This window comes from Geotrypetes seraphini, chromosome 14 (genome assembly GCF_902459505.1).
Source record: "Geotrypetes seraphini chromosome 14, aGeoSer1.1, whole genome shotgun sequence".
NCBI classification, from domain to species: domain Eukaryota; kingdom Metazoa; phylum Chordata; class Amphibia; order Gymnophiona; family Dermophiidae; genus Geotrypetes; species Geotrypetes seraphini.
Window position 1 is genome coordinate 18,612,023 of NC_047097.1, and position 20,909 is coordinate 18,632,931.

General features: G+C 41.9%; 1 protein-coding gene across 5 annotated transcripts in view; it reads left to right on the forward strand.

The window, feature by feature from the left end:
• The window catches only part of MYEF2 (myelin expression factor 2), a 222,122-nt gene that overhangs the window by 167,055 nt on the left and 34,158 nt on the right, over window positions 1–20,909 (forward strand). Inside the window, exon 15 of one of the 5 annotated variants that reach the window (XM_033920387.1) lies at window positions 13,655–15,627. The exons of the other annotated variants lie outside the window; for them this stretch is intronic. Within the exon in view, the coding sequence (XP_033776278.1) occupies window positions 13,655–13,716 (62 nt within the window). The 3' untranslated portion in view covers window positions 13,717–15,627. Of the gene's footprint in view, window positions 1–13,654; window positions 15,628–20,909 lie in introns of those variants that run through there. 5 annotated transcript variants of the gene reach the window in all.

Consider the following 20,909-nt stretch of genomic DNA (forward strand, 5'->3'; position numbering starts at 1 on the left):
TACAAGGAGGAAGACTAACTTGCGGTTTCTAGAATGGTGCAACTCCTCCAGGACTTGGGATTGATTGTCAGTTTCAACTGGAGCCTACCCAGTGCTTGGAGTACCCAAGAGTCATGTTTGGCATGGCCTTGGGCTAGGTTTTTCTTCCAGATCCATGCAGACTGAAGCTCCAGAAGCTGATTTTGAATCTCTTTTAGAGGTCGACTCTTAATGGTGTGGCATATCTGCAGGTCCTGGGGTTGATGGTGGTAGCCATAGAAGTGGTCCTTTGGGCGACAGCACACATGAGACCTTTCCCAGACTCTGTTCTCTCACTTGTCTCCTCAGACAGACTCTCTTCAGCAATTGTTTCATGGTTACGTGAAGCAAGGAACAATCTATGATGGTGGCTTTAGACAGCTTCCCTCTGAAGGGGCATGTCTCTTCGCATTTCCTCCTTGCAACAGATGCCCAGTTCAGGGTTGTTGGACTCTGGCTCAGCAGAAGTGGTCCATAAATAGCCTGGAACTTAGAGCCATTTGTCTAGCGCTTTAGCACTGGAGAAGACTCTGGAATGCAAGGCAGTCAGTCTTCTCAGACAATGTGACGGCGTTGGCCTATGTCAACTGGCAAGGAGGCACCAGAAATGCCCTGTTGCATCTAGAAGCTCAACTCTTCTTTTTGTGGGCAAAGGTTCATTTGCAGGCTCTCTTAGCTGCACACACAGCGTGAGTGGAAAATGTGCAGGCCAACTTTCTCAGTCGGCAGACGCCCGACCCAGGAGAAGGGTTTCTGTTCCCAAGGGCATTCAACGCCATAGTGTGGTGGTGTTGGGTCTCCACAGATGTATTTGATGGCTTCATCAGTAAACACAAAGATGACTGGCTTTTATTGCCAATGAGCCCAGTGGTGAGGGTTTGGGTGCTTTAGTCCAACCATGGCTAGAGAAAGATCTGATAAGTGTTTCCCCCCATGGCCCTTGCCTGTTCGAGTCATTTATAGGATTGCAAGTCATCCGGTTTGGTAGTCTTAGTGGCACCCAGTTGGCCCCGCAGGCCATGATAGGCGGACCTAGTCCATCTCCAGAGGGACGAAGACCTCGGATTGTTGGTCCAAATGGACCTTCTTACTCTAGGGATAGCTTTGTTATGTTCCTGAGGTTCAGGACCACTAGTCACATTGCACTAAAAAGAAAGATTAGGTTCTTACCTTGATAATCTTCTTTCTTGTAGATGTCTAGTGGTCCTGAAGCCCTGCCTTGTACATGGGCTTAGTCTGCCTTCTGCATCAGAATTAGTCATTCAGATGAACTGAAAATGGGAGAGGGGGCAACACTCAAGAGTAAAATAGTAAGTGACGGCAGATAAAGACCCGAATGGTCCATCCAGTCTGCCCAACCATACATGCTCCATAAATTAATTATTTAGTTTAAATGGTACATTTTCTTAGATATTTCTGGGCCAGAAACCCAGATCCCTGCCTGGTACTGTGCTTAGGTTCCATCTACTGCAGTCTCAATTGAAGCTCACTCCAGCCTATCTTAACCATCCCAGCCATCAAAGCCCTCCCCAGTCCGTCCTCAACCATATATGGGACACAGGCCATACGAGCTTGCTCAGTACTGGCCTTAGTTCCTTCAATGATGCCCATTATTTTCTGTTTAGAGATCCAGTTTGATTCAAGTCTCTGCTGGTTAGAGAGACATGCGAGTAGCTACGAACTCTATATAAGATTAGTATTTGTTGCACATATTTTTCTGTTTTATAGCAGCTGCTTGATTGTTTATTGATAATGTTTGTTACAGAGCAGAACAGAATTGTACTAACAGGAATTCTTCACCATTTCCCCCCTTCTGGTTATGTCTTTCATTACAATGCTGCTTGATTGCTTTTGTACAAACTGGGGGAGCAGGAGTAGCTCCCTGGGAAGGTTGTGGAGTTGATAAGATGAATGACAGTTTTCTGTAAGCAATTTGCAGGTTCAGATGCAAAATAGAGAATGATACGGGATAAATTTGTCCGCATCCCCGCAGGAACTCAATTTTTCTGTACCTTCCCTGTCCCATTCCTGTAAGCTCTACCTTAACCGCACAAGCCTTGAACACTTATGATTTTAAAGTGTTTGAGGCTTGTGCAGATGAGGATGGAATTTGCAGGAATGAGGCAGGGGGAGGAAAAGAACTCTCAGAGATGGGACAGGGAAAAATTTGTCCCTGTATCATTCTCTAAAGCAAAACCCTACAGTTCAGGAGTATTAGACACGTCTACAAGAAAGAAGATTATCGCGGTAAGAACTTCATCTTTTCTTATCCATTTGTAATACTCTGGCCATTCATGGTATATGAATGCATCAAATAGGGGGGCAAAGGTGACCCTGAACACATAATAACATAGTAAATGACAGCAGATAAAGACTTGAATGGTCCATCCAGTCTGTCCAATAGTTACACACATTATAAATTCATGATTAAATTGTGGTTGTGTTGTTTTTTTTCTTTGATATTTCTGGGCCTTAGACTGTAGAAGTCTGGCCAGTGCTGTCATTAGGTTCCTACTATTGGAGTTGAAGCTCATTCTGGCCTATCCAAACCATCTTGTCATTTGCGGGATACAGACTGTAAAAGTCTGCCCAGCACTATCTTTATGTTCCAAATTACTGGAGTTCTCGTAAAAGCCCTCCCTGGCCCATCTTAAACCGAATTGCCATATACGGGACACAAACTACAAGTCTGCCCAGTACTGGCCTTAGTTCTTCTTAGTTTATACCATTTTCTAATTGGAGATCCTCTGTTCATCCTACACTTTTTTTGTTTGTTTGTTTGTTTAGTCACTGTTTTCATCTCCACCACCTCTTTTGGGAGGGCATTCCAGCATCCACCAATCTCTCTCTGTGAAAAATTTCCTGATATTACTCCTCTAAGTCTACCACCCCGCAACCTCAATTTATGCCCTCATGTTGTACCATTTTCCCTTCTTTGGAAAAGATTGGTTCTATTTTAATACCTTTCGAGAATTTAAACGTCTGTATCGTATCTCCCCTGTCCTTCCTCTCCTCTAGAGCACAGTTCTTCAACCGCCGGTCCGCGGACCGGTAACGGTCCGCAGGAAATTTTTGCCGGTCCGCACAGGACCGGCAAGATTGACTCATTTGAACTTCCTGCCGGTCCGCGCAGGACCGGCAAGATCAGCATCGGAAGCGTGCGCTGGGCCGGAGAGATCTTGGGGAGCCTCCGACAGTGGCTTTCTCCCCTCTCTGCAGCTCTCCTTTACTTCCCAGCGCAGCGATTCATGAAGGCAGCCTCGGGGCTTTTGCTGAGTCGCGGCTGCCTCTGATGATGCAACTTCCTCTTTCCTCAGAGGCGGCGCGACCCAACAAAGGACCCGAGGCTGCCTTCGTGAATCGCTGCGCTGGGAAGTAAGAAGAGCTGCTGGGAGGGGAGAAAACCACTATCAGTCTGGGAAGCTGCTGGGCAGGGGAAAAAAGGGACAGCTGCTACTGGAAAGGGAGAAGGAGAGATGCTTCTGGGAGGGGAGGAGGGAAAGGAATCTGGGAAGCTGCTGGGCAAGATAAAAAAAAGGGACAGCTGCTACTGGACAGGGAGAAGAAGGAGAGATGCTTCTAGGAGGGGAGGAGGGAAAGGAATCTGGGAAGCTGCTGGGCTAGGAAAAAAAGGGACAGCTGCTACTGGAGAGGGAGAAGGAGACGGAGAGATGCTTCTGGGAGGGGAGGAGGGAAAGGAATCTGGGAAGCTGCTGGGCAAGATAAAAAAAGGGACAGCTGCTACTGGAGAGGGAGAAGAAGGAGAGATGCTTCTGGGAGGGGAGGAGGGAAAGGAATCTGGGAAGCTGCTGGGCAAGGAAAAAAAGGTACAGCTGCTACTGGAGAGGGAGAAGGAGAGATGCTTCTGGGAGGGGAGGAGGGGAAGGAATCTGGGAAGCTGCTGGGCAAGGAAAAAAAAGGGACAGCTGCTACTGGAGAGGGAGACGGAGAGATGCTGCTGGGAGGGGAGGAAGGGAAGAGAGTTACTGCTGGACAGGAGGAGGAGGGAAGGGAGAATGAAAAAAGGAAGGAAACAGCTGGCAGAGAGATTAGAGGAGGGGAAGGGGAGACACAGGCATGAGAAAGTAGAGAGATTGATGATAGGAAGGGGTCAGCAGAAAAATAAGCAGAGGGACAACGATGATAGATCTGGTGTAGGAGAGATAAAAATGAAGAGAGCAGTGAAGCTGGAATGAATCATGTAAATAGGAGAGAGGGGCACAAGCTGGATGGAAAGGAGAGAGGGACATAGAAAGAAGACAGATACCATATGGAAGGGGGAGAGGACAGATAGTGGATGGAAGGGGCAGATGCTGGATTGAAGAGACAGAGAGGGCATACGCTGGAAGGAAGAGAGTGAAAAAAAGATTGAAAGCAGAAACCAGAGACGACAAAAGGTAGAAAAAAATAATTTTATTTCTATTTTGTGATTAGAATATATCAGATTTGAAATATATATCCTGCTAGAGCTGGTGTTAGACATAACTGGGGACTGCAAAACCCAGGCAGTGCTTCTTTAGCTTTCAGCTGGCTTAGGGCGCTCTCTGACCAGGGGGCAGTTGCCCTCCCCTAAAACTATTCCTGTCATGTGTTACTTCAGTATTCTGTTAGCATGATATTTCTATGTAGCATTCTGTAATAATTTGGCTTGTTCAGTTTTCTTGATAGTAGAGGGGATATATGTGAAGGGGAGGGGAGACAGGGGTTTTGTTGATCCTTGCTCTGAATTATTTGTATTTATAAAATGACAATTCTACAGAATATTGTTTCTTTTTATACTTTAATAAAATACATTCAATATAAAATCATAACTGAGGCTTGTGTAGATGGGATCAGATGATTTGTGGGGACCGAGCTCGCGGAGATGGGGCGGAAACGGGATTTTTAAATTTTAGTCCTAGTAGTTTGCCGGTCCACAAAATAATTCTTTTTTTTCTGCCGGTCCACGGGTGTAAAAAGGTTGAAGAACACTGCTCTAGAGTATACATATTCAGGTCTTAGTCTTTTCTTGTACGTTTTTTTGGCACAAACCCCCTATATCCTTAGCCAGATATGGCCTCCAAAACTAAACACAGTACTCTTAAGTGGGACTTCACCAACAACTTGTACAGGATCATCAACCCCATCTTTCACCTCTGTACAAGCTAGCATCCTTCAGACTACAGCCACTGCCTTGTCACACTATTGTCGCCTTCAGATCTTCACACTATCACACCAAGATCCCTCTTTCTGTCCATGCATATCAGCTTCTCACCTCCTAGCATACTTTTTTCCCTTGGATTTCTACTCCCCAAATGTATTACTCTGCACTTCTTTGCATTGAATTTTAGTTGTCAAACTTTATACCATTCTTCCAACTTTTGCTGATCCTTTTTCATGTTTTCCACTTCCTCTAGGGCAGTGGTCTCAAACTCCAACTCTTTGCAGGGCAACATTTTGGATTTGTAGGTACTTAGAGGGCCGCAGAAAAAATAGTGAATGTTTTACTAAAGAAATGACAATTTGGCATGAGGTAAAACTCTTTATAGTTTATAAATCTCCCCCCGAAGGCCTACATGTTCCCCTCTTCGTTGCAGGATCCTCCAGCTTCCCCCCTGGACTCCAGGTCTTAGTTTCAGCTAATTACCGCAGCCTGCAGAGAGGATCACCAATGCTGTAGCTTTCCTTGCAGGTTGCCATCGGCCTCCACAGCACATTCCCTCTGCCATGGTCCTGCCCCTCCTCTGATGTCAGGGGCAGGATCGCGGTAGAGGGAACGTGCTGCTGAGGATGATGGTAGCCTGCAAGGAACGCTACAGCATCGGTGATCCTCTCTGCAGGCTGCAGTAATTATCTGAATGGGAAGAATGGGAGGCCAGGAGGGAAGCCTGAGGACGCTGCAAAGAGCGGGCAGCACTAGAACAGACCGTGGGCCGCATGTGGCCCCCGGGCCACAAGTTTGAAACCACTGCTCTAGGGTGTCTACTATGTTACAAATCTTGGTTATCATCGGCAAAAAGGCAAACCTTACTGTTAACCCTTCGACAGTGTTGCTCACAAACATATTGGCCAGAATCAGCTGAGCTCTGATCTTTGAGGCACTCGACTACTCACCTTTGCTTCCTCCAAGTGAATTCTATTAGCCACCACCTCTGACATCTGTCTGTTAACCAGTTTCTAATCCAGTTTACTGCTTTTCCTAACTTAAGCTTGCCATGCTTTTATTCAAGATCCTCCTATGAGAAACCTAATCAAAGGCTTTACTGAAATCTAAGAAAATTACATCTAGTGCATATCCTCGATCCAGTTCTCTGGATTCCCAATCAAAGAATTCAATCGGATTAGTTTCACACAAATTACCTTTAGTAAAACCATATTGCCTCGGATCTTGAAAGCTATTAGATTCTTGGAAATTTGCTATCCTTTCGCAACGCTTCCATTATTTTTTTCAGTAACTGTAAGTGAGGCTTACTGGCCTGTAATTTCCCGCTTCATCTCTGTGATCACGTTTGTGAAGAGGGACAACATCCGCTCTTCTCCAGTCCCATGGAACCTCTCCGTTCTCCAAGGTTTTAGTGAACAAATCTTTAAGAGGACCTGCCAGAACCTCTCTGAGCTCCATCAATATCCTGGAATGAATCCCATGGCTTTGTCCACCTGAAATTTTTCAAGTTGTTAATAAAAACTTCCATGAATGGTGCGGTATCACCATTCTCATGTGTAACTTTGCCTGCCAATAGAGGTCCTCCAGAATTTTCTTCCATGAACAATGAACAGAAGTATTTGTTTAACATGTTTTGCTTTTTCTTCATCGCTCTCCACCTAGCGGTTCATATCTTCTTTCAGTGTCTCAATTCTATTTTTTGTCTCCCTCGTTTTACTAATACTGTATATCTAAAATTCTGTCTCCCTTTTTTTTATATTTCTAGCCATTTGCTCTTTCACTTTTGCTTTCACCAGATCTCTCTTGGCTTTTTTGTTTCAGCTGGTATTCCTTTCTGTACTCCTTGAGATGTTTTGTATTTCACGATTGCCAACTCCTTTGCCTATATTTTCTCCACCACTTGTTTGAAGAACGATATCTGTTTCCTTTTTCTCTTTTTTCAAATTTATTTTCTTCACATAAATTTATTTTCTTCACATAGTCATTTTTATTGCTCTTTTCAGCTTAGACAGCTGTTTTTCCACTTATTGTATGACCTCCCATCCTATCAGCTCGCTCTGCAGGTATACCCCCATTTTATTAAAGTCCACATGCTTAAAATCCAGGACTTTCAGTTTTGTGTGGCTGCACTCCACTTTAGCTATTATATCATACCAAACTGTTTGATTGCTACTGTCCAGGTCAGCACCCACTCAGATATTAGAGACACTTTCCCCATTTGGGAGCACTTTGAAAGGCATCCACAATCTATCTACCTCTTTCCAATTCTGCAGATGGAACCTTCCAATCCGCATCGAGCAGGTTGAAATTACCCAGCAATAGCACCTCTCCTTTCTTTCCCAACTTTTGGATATCTGCAACCAGATCTTTATTGATTTGCTGTGATTGTGTTGGAGGTCTATAGACAACACCCCATGTAGATAGAAGTTCCATCTTCTCTTTTCACTTGCCACTTCTTTTCCCCAGGCCCCCTGCACAAATTATATGGTATATTTATCAGAGGTTAGTTCTTATTGATTACAACACAATCCTTGGATATTTCAGGATATAGGGTTTATTGGGTGGGGGGAAACAATCTTTACTGCTCAGTGTATGTAAACTGCTTTGAGTGGTTGTAAAATTACAAAAATAAGGTATTCAAGTCCCAATGCCTTTCCCTATTGTACAGAGAAATAATTAGGCCACATTCAGGTTATTTATTTCTGAGATATTTTCCTGGTTCTGATGAGTACTATAAATGTATCCCCTTTACTACAAATTTTCTATTCAAAGAAAGTGCTTAAATAGGGATCAAATTCAATATATATATAGAGAGAGAGTGGTTTGTGGACTTGATTAACGATATCATGCTGCATTGGTCTGCTCTCGGTCTGTCTTGGAGAGGTCATTTAGAGACTATCAAAATAACAATGATTCTTGTTTAGCACCTCAGTGGTTTTATGAACATATTGAACACAAGTTATGTCATTTTGTAAGACAAGAGAAACTACTTAGAATTGCTCTCAAAAACTAATAGTACAGTAAATCTAAAGGAGTGAATTTCTTGTTATACCACCTAGCATTTATATCTCAAAGCTTATGGTGGTTTAAGGATGATCCTCATGAAGGCCCCCACCTCCCCACTGGTTCTCAGATGTCTTTTGATTTGTATTCTGCCTTCAAAATATAAATCATCTGGTAGTATATTCTACACTTTTAAGCTTTGGAGTATCTCGATGGCAGGGCTTCTGTTCCTCAGATAGTCCAAGTTTCAATCAATATAGCATAATCCACATGTGACAACTAATAGTGCTCCATTCTTCTATTAAATTTTCAAATTTATAATCCAGAATAATGCTCCAGTTGGCCAAAATGGGCACAGTTTGACATTTGGATCCTTCCAACATTTTATAAAAGAGGATAAGTTACTAACCTTTGTAGAGTTGCAGGAGAAATGCAGCAATTCCTTATCCATCTAGACCGGCCCAAACCAGAGGGTTATGTCCCTCAATCAATCAGCAGATGGAGGTAGAGAAACAAGATGGTTTCCAGCGACACCAGCAGTGTAAGAAGTATAGCCTGAAGCTAGTCAGTATTCTTTTCCTCCAGAAGATGATGCAGTTTGAACTTATGCAGCTGTTTGTTTTTTTTTGTTGTTGTTTATTTTCCTGAGGCAGCCTTATTTTTGTCTTGGCACTTCCAACTCAATAAGGGAAGGGTCCATGTACCTATTCTTCTGGTTGAGTCCAGGATCTGCCTGTTCTCCCAAGAATAGGTACATGGACCCTTCCCTGATTGAGTTGGAAGTGCTTTGCCCTTCACTCTGAGCCCTTACCTGTGGTCTTGCACTGAAATGAGATGCTAGCACAAGTCCTTTGGAACCCATGCCAGTGTGGTTGAAGGCCCTTTTGAGGTCCCCCCCCCCAGCCTCTGGGAAGAAAAAAGATTGCAATAATCCTTTAGGTTTGTGCATCCATTCAAACAAACAAAAACCTACACATCTAAATTGAAAGAGCAGGAGAGCTCAGGAGCTGAATGTTCCAGGCTGTGGCTGTAGTTTGGCTCTGACACTAGAGTCTTGAGTCTGGTTGAGGAGAGCACCTTCGCTAGGCACTGGGTAATGGCAGCAGTTGGCTCTCTACAACAGCCCCTAATTGTGGGGTAGGGCCATTGAGGGCATGATTAAGTGGAGGGCTCTGCAGCTGGTGTGGAGTAGACACCCTACCCCCAGCAGCCATTTTAAAATCAGGCTAGCTGTTTCACATGGTGGAGCAGGAACTGTTTCTCCAAGATTAGGCCATCTGGGGCCTGAGGTTTGATTTTGGGTTCCAGCTGGCAGTAACTATATCAGAAGGGTCCCATTCTAATGAATCTGACCCTTGCAGAGTGTGCTCAGTCCTCTGTCTTGTCTCCTGGGATAATTGCCTTCCAAACTACATCATGCAGGGTTCCACATTAGGAGTTGTTTCCCAGGAAAAGAATCTAGGTGTCAGTTGATACGTTGAAACCCTCTGCTTATTGTGTAGCAGTAGATAAAAAAAGCAAATAAAATGTTAGCAATTAATAGAAAAGGAATGGAAAACAAAAATGAGAATGTTATAATGCCTTTGTATCACTCCATGGTGCCAACTGTACCTCGAATACTGTGTGCAATTGTAGTTGCTGCATCCCAAAAAAGAAGGTACAGAGAAGGGCAACAAAATGGTAAAGGGGATGGGATGATTTCCCTTTGAAGAAAGGCTAAAGCAACTAGGGTCCTTCAGCTTGGAGAAGAGATGACTTAGGGAAGGTTATCGTGGAGGTCTATAAAATGAGTGGATTTGGAACAGGTAGATATATGTTTTCCAAAAATACTAAGACTAGGTGGAATTCAATGAAGCTACTAATAGTAAATTTAAATCAATCTGGAAAATATTGAACTCTGAAATTCATTCACAGAATGTGGCGAAAGCAGTTGGCTTAGCAGGTTTAAAAAGGTTTGGCCTATCTTCCTGTGGAGGCACTGATTGTCTGGAGAACAAGGTGCTTAGTTACCATATCTGGGATTCTCAGACTAGGTTTGTAGTGCGCCTTTTTAAGCAGGAGGAGCTTCCCACTTTGATCAAGTGACTGAGGCCCTTCAGTTAACGGTAGCCCTGAGGAGAGACCCAAGAGGGAGGATTCCATACTGTTGGCTTACCATAGACTTTTGAAGCATTTCCCCTCTATTGGACATTGTCAGAGATGGTTTTGAAAGGGTGGAGGGCCCTTAGTCCTGCATGGATCCAAGCTTATGGAGAGGCAGTATCACTATCCAAAGGAGGGAATGAATAAACTGCTTTTCTTAAGGTGGATGCTCTGGTCTTGTCAATGCCCAAAAGAATGACCATTCTGGTAGAGGTTGACTCTGCCCTTAAGGATCCCCATGGCAGGAAGTTAGAGATGTTTTAAAGCAGCTCTTAGGATTGGTTACTTTGGAAATGCAGTAGGCCACATGTGGAGGCTATGTGGTTAGGTCAGTTCTTTGCTGGGTTCAGCTGCTCCCAGTCTCTGCAGAGACAGCTCAGTTGGAATCAAGGGCAACATTTCTAGGTGACTTGTTCTATGATGTAACTTGTATGTGCTTGAACTTTGGCTGTGGTTGCTTGCTGTTGGCTCTAGCTACTGTATTTGGTGGCAGGCTTGGCCTCCAAGGTTCACCTGAGCAAGCTGTCCTTCAGAGGCCACTTTTTTGGTGAGAAGTTGGAACAATTGGTGATCTGAGGGAGCCAAGACCCTACCATCTGCTTGATGGCAGAGCCCAGAAGACAAAGATGGTTCCTTTAGCCCATTTTAGACCTGAAAGAGGTCAATGTCTCCTTCACTGGTCCTTCATGGAGATACTGTATTTGGTAATAGTTTCTGAATGGCTGGGGGAAAACTTATACCTCCCTGGACCTCACCAAAGCTTATTTTCACAGTGCCATCTATCTATCACTGGTGGAATCTGCACTTTTGTATTCTGAAGAGACGCTATCTGTTCGGGGGTCCTGTTTGAGCTGGTAACAGCACATCAAATTTCCAAAGTCATTTAAGTAATTGCAGTCATCTCCACAAGGAGGGAGTGAGTATCCATCCATATCTGTACAATTGGATCATCGTTGCTGACTTGGCAAAGGATTCTCAGTCCATCATGACCCAAGTCATTCGACTGCTCAAAAGCTGGGCCGAGTGATCATTTATGCAAAGAGTAATCTTTTCCCAGTGCAGGAAGTTGAATACCTGGGAGTTAATTTCCTCACCAGCTGGGACCCTGTGTTCCTGGTTTAGGAGCAGCTGATCAAATTCCAGATTCAAGAGAGAGTATTCTGCACTTAGATGATCCCTCCCATAAGGCCTGATTTTCTGCTCCTGGGCTCGATGGCCACCACATTGGAAATGGTCCCTTGGCTAGGAGCCCAAATACAGCCCCTCTACCCCCCAAGGATGCTGCTTTTATGGTAAAGCATCGTATCCCAGGATTATGAGGACCGACATGCCCTGTAGCATCCCTCTAGGCAGCTTGAATGGTGAAACCACCTGGTTCATTTACTCTCAGGAGTCTCTTAACAGTCCTAGAGTGGATGAAAACCAATCACTTCAGGGAACATGGTTGATGGAGGCAGTCTCTTGGGCTTATAAATCAGCTGGAGTCGTGAGTGATTTGGTTGGCACTGTAAATATTCCTTCCTCTGTTCAGGGAAGGTGGTCTGAGGACATGAAAGTCCCCCCACCCCACCCCCAGGATTTCCCCTATTAATAAATATCATACTGAATGGTTTCTGATCATCAAACAAAATGTAATATCAAAAGGAATCTGAGTACACACAAGTTTGTAATTTAAAAAGTTATCAAACACCCATGGGAGAAAATTATGATCCTCTAAACTTAACTGATTGCATCTCTTTTTGCAGTAATTGCAACCTATAATTTGATATCACTTTCACATCACTGTTGAGGGATCATGCCCGCTCTTTGCACAACTGCTTTAATTCAGACACATTTATAAGTTTTCATGCATGAACTGCTTGTTTAAGGTCTTACCTCAGAATCTTTATTTAGTCCAAAGTTAGAGCTTTAAGCTTTGGATTGACCTGGTCAATTTTGTTTCTCTTTAGCTATTCAGATGTAAATTGCCTTGAATGTTTTGAATCATCATCTTGCTACATAACCTAGTTGTGCTTCAGCCTGCCAGATTTCTGAACTGCAGGCTCTGATGCAGGGATCCTTACTTATCCTTAACGGGAGATTCCATTTCACTTCATATGGAACCTTTCTTTCTGCTGAAAGCAGTATCCTTTCATGTGAATCAGGTAGTTTCCATGCCTGATTTTATTCACAATTCAAAAGCGGGTTTGGATTGCTTGCTCTGGGAGCTGTAAATGCAGGATCTTAGTGTCTTGTAGTCAACTCTGAAAGGTCACTTGTTCTTTCTTTTTCATAGGCTGCACAAAGGTAAACGACATCTAAAATATTGATTGTGCTCTGGATAATGTGTCCATAGAAGGTGGATGAGTAACCCAATGATTATGCAGTGAGCTGAGATCCTTGGGAACTGGGTTTGATTCCCACTGCAGCTTCTTGTGACCCTGGGTAAATCACTTAACCTTCCTTTTTCCCAGGTCCAATAAATACCTTAGATTGTGAGGCCACTAGGGATAAAGAAAGTACCTGCACATGTGTACATAGCTGCATACATCTAGTAGCACTATAGAAATGCTTAGTAATAGAAGTGGCCTATATTTGATGACTTTGATGGTTCTGGTCAATTTCCAGGCTCATTTGACCAGGGCTCACATCCGTCTCCTGGATGGAGACTTGGGAGGGTCTGCAGAGGACAGCTCTTGTCCTCAACTTGTTCCTCTTTCATTGCTTTCATGCTAGAGGCAGCGGTGCGTTTAGTAAGATAGTTGTACAACTTGTTTGTCTTCCACCTTGGCTCAAAAAGATGTCCCATCCCCTTTATAAAGCTGTGGTGACTGCTGCTTGCTTGGACTGGTCTAGCTGGATGATGATAAAGGTAAAATTTATTTTTACCTATTAATTTATTTTCCTTGTGTCCTGCTAGATTAGGCCAGCATCCTGCTACAGAAGACTGAAATTTGGGGTTTGTCTTGGCAGCTGTTCTTGGGTTGATGCGTCCATGCTGTTTCATATCCTATTTGCATTTTGGTTCTGGTTTTATTCAAAATTTCTTAGGATTGTCTTTGGAGTTTTGGATGGGTTCCTGGGAGTTCTTATGGGTTTCATTAGAAATACTCACTGGTTCCAGGCTGTACATCTTATACGTGTGATATCACTAGAAACTCTAGTTTCTCTATCTTCATCTGCTGGTTATAGGACATAGTCCACTGGTTTGGAATGGTCTAGTAGGACTTAAAAGGAAATTGACAGGTAAGAAGAAATTTCAGCTTAACAGTTATCCTTACACTATTGGAATATATTCCTATTCCATCATTACAGATTTCAGGACATATTGTGTCTAATATTTACAAAGGCTTATCTATCTCCTCACAGAGACCCATGACTGCTACCCAGTTAGTATGGGAAAAAGATGGCCATTCACTTTCTCAAGATAAATGGGACACACTTTGGAACAAGGCCCTTAAGGTTTCCATGTTGGCGGCAATCATTGTTTTACATAGCTCAACGGACACCACTTAAGCTTTTCAAAATTGGGAGACTTCCTTCGGATAAATGCTGGTACTGTTTCTGCTGTTGAGACACTTCAATATATGTTTTATGAATGTTCTACTCAAATGTTTTTTGAGAAGCTGTTTGGCATCGGATCCAAGATGTCTTTCAACATTACAGAACTGATGCTGTGACCAGTCATCTGGAGAAGCAACGGATTAATACTCCGCTGGATCAGAAATATAATAAACTTATTGATTTGATCATTGTGCTAGTCATCAAATTGGAAGATTGCTGATGAATGGAATGCTGTCTGAGGAAAATAGAAATGGCTAGCACACATTGATATGGAACCAAGGCAACCACAAAGCTTTGGCATGTACTAGATTAACTATGTAAACATAATAATGCAACTAACTGGATGTTAGAAACATACTTCATAGTAGTGTTGTTATGACTACTCTTGTTTTGTTTTATGGCTACTGCCACTGTTTTATGTACTTCGGTACAGTTTCTGTTTTAGCTTTATTGTTTCTGTATCAATTTTTAATTAAAAATAAAATTTGAACTAGAATTATGGAGAAGGAAAAGGTTATGATCACCTGGGGCAACCCCTTTCCGATTGATAAAAAGCTAGATGCAAGGAAACTGAACATAGTGGTAAAAGAGAAAAACACCCGAATGGCATTGATCATAGACATGTCACTCCCAAATGATTACTCTTTGAATCATGTAGAGAGAAAAGATCCTCAAGTACCGAGAAATGCAGTCAGAGACCAAGAAAATATGGCAAAACGATACAGAAATATTCCCCATCGATTTGGGTTCCACAGTCCTGAATAAAAAGGAATTTTCAGACACACCTGGATAAGTTGCCTATCCATGATATAACATCTTATGAACTTCAGAAGGAATCTTTGACACAGTGCAAGTATAACAAACATTAGAAAACTTGAGGCTGAGATAATATGCCACAAGTGAGGTTTATTGTTGTCATGGTATGTGCAACACTAATCCTTTTAGAGGCATTTGCCCCTATGGTGAGGAAGACGCACATAGATGGGCATAGACACAGGCAGAATCATACATATACAGCGATGGAGAAGCACAGATGAAGATAAATACAGATAGATCTAGACAACAGGAGAGAAACAAAGATAAACTACATAAACATAGAAAGAGAAAAATGATAGCAGATAAAGATCAGATTGCCTATCAGTCTGCCCATCCACACCAGCTATTAAAATTTACATTCCCTTTCCCTCTATACATGTCCCATGTATAGTGGGAAGAGATTAATTTATCCACCAACCTTTGAAATTGCCTTGTTACTCCTACTGTAAATCTGTTCACTTTCACTGTCATGCAATGATCCCTTGTTCCAGAAATTCCTTTTAATTGAGGGTTCCCAACTCTTGTGTAGTTAGATTTAGAGGTATTAAGTGCCTGTTGGCTCCCCTGCTCTGCTCTGCTTCCAAAATATGCATATGCATTTTGGAGGTGTGATCTCCATAATTGCACACAGATGGAAGTGACTCAGGAGCTGATATACTGCATCCTTGACTGTCAGGGGCATGAGATCAAGCTTTGACGTATGGATACCTTGAGAGGGGGGCGCAGTTGATACTAGTAACTTTTCAGTGAGCAAGTTATTGCCAAACAGACTGAATGGATCTTTTTGGTCTTTATCTGCCATTATTTACCTAATTTCTTTAATGAAAAGGTTGGGTTCTTATATCCTAATAGGCTTTTCCTAACGTTTACGAAAACCAAGCTGTTATGCTCAGCTTGTGTTTTTGTTCTGCCAAATAAATTTCATGAGGATTTTATTAAAAAGTTGATTGTTTTTACTCATATTCTTCCTTTCATATCCATTAAATCATAATGTGCTAGTTGCTGCAATTTAAATTCCATTGTGTGAAAGTGTCTAGGCTACTAGCACCAATGTGTGTGGGTGTGCATGCACATGTTTGCCCAAGTAAGTGCTAGCAGAGTGTTTAAGATCTATTCTGCAAATTCCCACGTACATATTTGCAAGGGTATGTGTAAACATGGGTGAGGCTCCTACTTTTATATGCAGCTTAAAGAATACTGTAAATTACAGATGTTCTGCCACATTTAGTTATCCACACTTAATGCCAAATCTATGATTAGGTACTGATACTGTTACACCAGTATTCTATAATGGAACCTAGCTACCTTCATTATGTGTTAGAATAGGGTCTTACTATGCAGCGTTGGTGTCCAGTTATAGAATTTCCCCCTTGGCTTTTAATATGCTTCTGTTCCGGTAGTTGTATTTCCTCTTTGCCTCATTTGCTAAGAAATAAAGCAGTATATATGTGGGATTCATGCTTCATAAATTGGTTACTACTAAATCATTGGATCTGTTATGGGAAGAAAATATTTATTTTTGTAAATTGGAAACCTATATTTTAATTAAATCTAATTTCCAGCAAGAGAAAACTGATATATAGCATAGCAAAGAGGGTAGGCTAAGACAGTGGTCCCCAACCCTGTCCTGGAGGACCACCAGGTCAATTGGGTTTTCAGGATAGCCCTAATGAATATGCATGGAGCAGATTTGCATGCCTATCCCTTCCATTATATGCAAATTTCTCTCATGCATATTCATTAGGGCTAGCCTGAAAACCTGATTGGCCTGGTAGTCCTCCAAGACAGGGTTGGGGACCACTGGGCTAAGACACTCCTGGCTTTATCCTGTTGCATGCTGGGAGAGGCTGTACTGTTAGGGGTCTCAATAGTAGAATAACTACTCCCTGCATGAAATCCAGGGCTGGCTCAGCTTGTTTCCCCAGATGTTCTTTGAGGGGTGGTATATAAAATCTGAATAAATATAAACGTGAAGTTGAGGGGGTCATGCTAAATAGACTTCCAGTAGACTTAGTCCTGGAGAAAACTGTAGTCATTGTATCTCTAATACTCTTCACTTAATGAAGTATGGTAACGTTAATTACTGAAGAAAGACTTATTTGGTCTTAAAAGCTCATTAAAGATAATTTATTAACCTTTGTTAAAAAGTAACACAACCTACAAAGAATTCTCAGTCAGTTATAGTTAGTTTGAAAGAAGACCAAATTTGTCAGCATCAGCCTTCTGATAGCTTAATAGTAATCGCTGTGGCAATTAAGGGAAGATGTTAAAAATACTGCATCTGTAGTCAATGTTGCAGCAGTGAAGGAAGTTTCCTAATCCCAAGAATGGTAATCAGCTCTTAAGAACATGGTAATAGCTATACTGGATCAGAACAATGGTCCATCTGGCCCAGTATCCTGTTTCCACAATGGCCAATCCAGGCCACAAGTACTAGGCACAAACCCAGATAGTAGCAACATTCCATGCTTAGAAGTGCTGTAACATTGCTATCATACAAGGAGTCATTTGATCCTTTAATTATAAAGTATATTAATGACAATAGTACTAGAATGATGAATTGATTTGAATGGTACTATGTACTACTAGCAGGACTGTTTTCCATGTGCTTCCAAAGTTTCCAATTCTCAACAAATCAGAGGTTAGTTTCATTGCATTACTATGATATTGTTTTGCAAAAGATTCATCAACTAGTTATAACTCCCTAGTTTTCTAATTTTTAGAACTGTATATTAACATTTTAGGTGGAAGACCCTGTTAGGTTTGAAAATTTCTAGAATACCCAACAATTATTCAGAGACGCCAGATCACACTTCAGAATTGCTATTTTATTTGCACATGATCTCTAAATTTCATCCTTGTTTTACGTATGTTTGCTCTTGGGGGCAAGCAATGGTTGAGATCCTGTGGAGTCTGAAATGAGAAAGCTTCTACAGTTTGACAGCTTCTGGAGACTTTGAGAATCCAGTTCGAATGTTCAACACTTTCTCACTGCATTCAGCAGGGCTTTCTCAGTCTGAAAAGTTACTCAAGACTGATGGGAAGTACATCTACTTGACTCTGTAGAAAAGCAGTGATTTGTGTGTGTGGGGGGGGGGGGCGTGTTTTAAAGTGATATGGACAAGGGCTTCATTCCCTTTAGTACTTTTAGGGATTTCAGCTATTTGTGTTACATTTTTAGCTATTCCTTTTTTGATGTTCGGTTTAATTTAATTTGTTCACTTATACCACATTGCATAAGAAAATATTTAAAGCAGTGTGCAATATGTTGTACCAGTTGGACCTTTCTGTTTTCAAAAATCAAGCAATTTTATTTTGCTGTGAGTTTTTTCCCCCTGTAACATGTCACAAGAAAAAGCCTCCAGCAACAGTTTCAAAAATGGGAAGTGTACAGCAAAGACTATCAGGACCAGATGGTCATAATTGGTGTTTGATCATATTGTTTATATTTGTTCACAGATGACTAAAGGGATTCATGGCTATGAAGAGCAAAGAATAAATCTTGCTTTTAAGTCTGAACAGTCTTCACCATTCTTTTAAAAGAATGTTGTTGATTGGCATCAGTAAAGGACATCAAAATCTGATATAACCAGTAGTTCCTTCCCCAAAGAAGGATTTGTCATGCCTATCAGTATGAAAGGCCATTGGTGCTGTGTTAGAATGCTTGCTAACATCTATAGAACTGACAGCTATTATGCTCTCCAGGTGTCCCAGAGGATTGTTCAACCTAATTGTCATAGTTTTGGTGGACCAATAGTCTGAGGACTTGGGACAAGGCCAGCAGAGGCACTTAAGTGATTCAGGAGAATATGGCCTTATCTAGTTTATTTCTAACCTTGGCATTGTTAGTTTTTGAGAAACAACTGGATGGGGAAGATAGAGAAGCTTAATATCTTGCTCAGTCAGATGTGCCCCTCCTTTCCCCTTCCCAAACGCTTGATAGTATTTCACAAGATCTTGAATATCATGCATGAGAATCTGGGAGACTATGCCTTCATTCTCTGCACTGTTATTAGGTAAACTCAATGTGTTATATACTTGTGATTGAGCATTTTCAGTGCTTAGCTGTCGTGGACTGCAGTTCTGTCTTTGCACTGAGATCTCCATCAAGGGGGTTTAAGTTTTGGGTTAAGACCTGTCTAAAATATGTAAACTGCTTTGATTATAACCACACAGAGAAAGCAGTGTACCAAGTCCCATCCCCTTTCTTTTAAAAATCATATGAGCAATGACATTTGAGTTCTGCCAGGCCTTTTTATCCTGTTACTGATATTTGACTTGTTCTACAGTATTACTTAATGGTTTCTTACAAACCACCTTGTAGTAGAAAAAAATACTGTAAATATGAATTGTATAAAGTGCAGAAAGGTGCTGATGTTGAAAAGTAGCAGGTCCTGCATACTGTAGTCCAGTGTCTCTCAAACTTTCTCGAGCCAGGACACACTAAAGGTAGTGGCCACGGCTTGAGGCATCTAGAAATGTGTGAATGTCGTCATGATGATATCGCGCATATGCGTAACATCACGTTGACGTCTACGCATGTGCAGAGGCCCTCCAGATGGGCCCTAGATGCCAGTAGGGGGTGCTAGCAGGGAAGAGGGCTGGAGAGAAGGAGAGGCACTGGCGCCAGCTGATTGCCTACAGCTCTGTTTCTCAACTACTTGAAGCTTAAGTATCCCACTAAGTCTAAAAAATCAACTGAGTATCCCCAACCATAGACCTCCCTAGGCCCACACAAGCTCTGCCCCAGATCCTATCCCCTTTACTAATGCAATTTTTTGCATTCAGTTTTCATATACACAACAGATATAAATTCTCAAAATTGACACATTTCAATCACTATATTGAAAATAAAATCATTTTACCTACCGGCGATCCTCTGCAGGCTTCTGTAATTAGCTTTAAAGGTGAGACTGGAGGCTAGGGGGGAAGCCGGAGGATGCTAGAGAGAAGGGGGAAACATACAGGCCTTTGGTGAATCAGCAGCATTGGTGCTGTACTGCCTAGGGAAGTCAGCTGGCACACTTGGAATCTCACAGTTTGAGATGCACTGCTGTAGCCGAATCATCACTAAAGAAGCCAAGAATATTAGGATTTACTTTTGGTGCCCATGGAAGGAGGAGGAGAGGGGTGGAGTGAAGACTTGCACTTTGGATTCTTTTGAGAAGAACATATTTCAGAATTGTATGCTCTTCCAACATCGCTTCTTACCACTTAATATTGAGTTTATAGATTCTGTACATTATGAAAAAAGTGGTGTGGCAGCTCTGTTCACTCTTAAAGGTAATATGTAGACATAGAAAGAAAAGAAAAAATTCAAGTTTTAACTTATTTTATTGGACTAACTAGGGCATAGTTAGATTAGCTTTCAAAGGGTAATCCTTTTCAAATCAGCAAATCAAGGCAGCTGTAATTCTTGGATTGGTTTTCTAAATGCCTATCATCTCGTTCTTATTCAGTCAACATTGAAGATGACATATCGAAGCCTTGTGGGGTTCATTTATTTATTCAATTTTCTATACCGTTCTCCCAGGGGAGCTCAGAATGGTTTACATGCATTTATTCAGGTACTCAAGCATTTTTCCCTGTCTGTCCCGGTGGGCTCACAATCTATCTAATGCACCTGGGGCAATGGGGGTATTAAGTGACTTGCCCAGTGTCGCAAGGAGCAGCCTGGGTTTGAACCCACAACCTCAGGGTGCTGAGGCCGTAGCTTTAACCACTGCACCTCACTTTCCCCCATTATCTCCTATCTTATTCAGTCTTTACATAAGTACATTGAAATATTACAATTTGACAGCTTGGGAATCTTTATTCACTTACGCAAATGACATCTTCATTTTGATTGAGGTCAAATCTGATCTTTCTGATACTGTTTCTAAAATAAATCAATGTATCTCCAAACTTCAATTTTGGGCACTGTTGGTTCAAATGAAATTAAATGCTACTAAAACTAAGCTTTAATGGTTGGGTCCAAAATTGGATTGCCTTCCCACTTTTGTGATTTTTGGATTCTGGAATATCCTTACAAATTGAATTCTCTTCTAAGATATTGGGCGTTCTCATAGACTCTTCACTTACTTTCAAGGACCAAATAAACTCTCTTGTTAAGAAGTGCGTTTTCAGTCTTTCTATGCTGAGAAAAGTTAGGGGCCTTTGTCATCAGCAGCATTTTTCTGTTCTGGTTCAGTCCATTATATTAGTCTGGTTGGATTATTGTAATGCAGTTTATGTAAGCTTAACT